Source organism: Nannospalax galili, unplaced genomic scaffold (genome assembly GCF_000622305.1).
Source record: "Nannospalax galili isolate Female #2095 unplaced genomic scaffold, S.galili_v1.0 scaffold2127, whole genome shotgun sequence".
NCBI classification, from domain to species: Eukaryota; Metazoa; Chordata; class Mammalia; order Rodentia; family Spalacidae; genus Nannospalax; species Nannospalax galili.
This window is the reverse complement of record NW_008356163.1, coordinates 170,709-172,350: the sequence shown is the minus strand read 5'-3', so window position 1 is coordinate 172,350 and position 1,642 is coordinate 170,709. Positions and strand designations below refer to the sequence as shown.

The window sequence follows — 1,642 nt, the reverse complement described above, 5'->3', positions numbered from 1 at the left end:
CTAATAATATATAACACTTAATGAATCCTTTTTATTTTTTAATAAAGCAAATACCTAGTTGCTGAGTGCAACATGAAAATACCACAGTAAAACAATAGCAGAAATTCTAATATTAATAACCAAAGTATTAGAAAATGTCATAAAATATTTTTGGAAGAATAAAATAAATTTTGAAGTAATGGAAATAGAAAACAGAATGTGGAGTGGTAAGTAATGTGAAATCTATAGACAGGATCACTAGAGTCTGGGAATGTGATGGCAGATTTGGCATTTTGGTTTTTCAATTGACTTGTACTATTTAAAATAGTGTATCTTACTGTACTAAAAATATACTACATTTCTTGTAAAGAATAAGTATATGTGTATATGGGCATTTGTAATTAGTGGAAATGTATGTAATTAAAATTTGAGCTAGCAGTGTGTTTGTTCTGGAGAGTATGGAAAAATGTATGAGCACCATTCTTGGATTATTCATGAGAGCACAAATGCAAAATCTGAAATTACTTCTGATTTAACACTTCCACAGATGAATCATGAAGAAATCAAGGCAGAAGACAATGTTTCCACAGTAATTCAATTTGTTCTGCTGGGCTTCTCTGATCTTTCTACCCTCCAAGGTTTTCTGTCTGGAGTGTTCTCCATCATTTATATGATTATCCTAATTGGAAATTGCCTCATAATAATGATAACAAAGATAGATCCTGTATTAAAGAAACCTATGTATTTTTTCCTGGCAAATTTTTCTTTTCTGGAAATCTGTTATGTAACAGTCACTGTCCCTAGGATACTGTTCAACATTTGGACTCAGGATAGACACATTTCTATATTGGCCTGTGCGGTCCAAATGTGCTTCTTCCTTATGTTGGGAACTACTGAGTCTTTCCTTCTAGCTGTGATGTCCTACGACCGCTATGTGGCCATTTGTAATCCTCTGCATTATCCCTTGGTCATGAACCCAACAAAGTGTACCCAACTGGCAGCAGTGTCTTGGCTCACTGGCATCCCAATCCAGGTAGGGCAAACCTGCCAGATATTCTCTCTGCACTTCTGCAATTCTAACCAAATAAACCACTTCTTCTGTGACATACCGCCCATTCTCAAGCTGGGCTGTGGGGATACATCAGTGCATGAACTGTCCGTCTATGTGGTTGTTATGATGGTGGCTGCCGTCCCTTTCATACTGGTGCTTACTTCTTACAGCAGAATTATTGTCACCATCCTGAGGTTGCCAACCACCAAAGGACGTACTAAAGCCTTCTCCACATGTTCTTCCCATCTGCTGGTGGTGGTTTTGTTTTATGGATCTGCTACTGTTACATACTTAAGACCCAAATCCACTCATTCTCCAGGTACAGACAAACTCCTCTCTCTGTTCTACACCATTGTAACCCCCATGTTCAATCCCATGATATACAGTCTTAGGAACAAGGAAGTGATTGCAGCACTGAGAAAAATGATTCTTTTAAAATAGAGCCACGAGTTAACTGAGATCTCTTTCATTTTCTTGCCTGATTGCTATCTCCAGCATTTTGGAAAAGATACCTTCCTACTTTGAGCAAATTATTTCTTCAGGTTTTGATGCTCTATTCATAAGTTTAAAGCTTCTGTTGAAAATGACTCTGTTTGATATATAGTAGGTATT

The 1,642-nt window shown here is 36.9% G+C and overlaps 1 protein-coding gene across 1 annotated transcript; it reads left to right on the top strand.

Annotated features, from left to right (window-relative positions):
* The first annotated feature begins 526 nt into the window (after positions 1 to 526).
* Positions 527 to 1,471, top strand: LOC103750920 (olfactory receptor 10AG1-like). Its single transcript, XM_008854202.1, has one exon. It carries the CDS (start codon positions 527 to 529, stop codon positions 1,469 to 1,471), a length of 945 nt encoding a protein of 314 aa, XP_008852424.1.
* Positions 1,472 to 1,642: the final 171 nt, after the last annotated feature.

What these genes read in the sequence shown, in the direction of transcription:
- LOC103750920 (XM_008854202.1), top strand. Translation starts at nt 527, where the DNA reads ATGAATCATGAAGAAATCAAGGCAGAAGACAATGTTTCCACAGTAATT.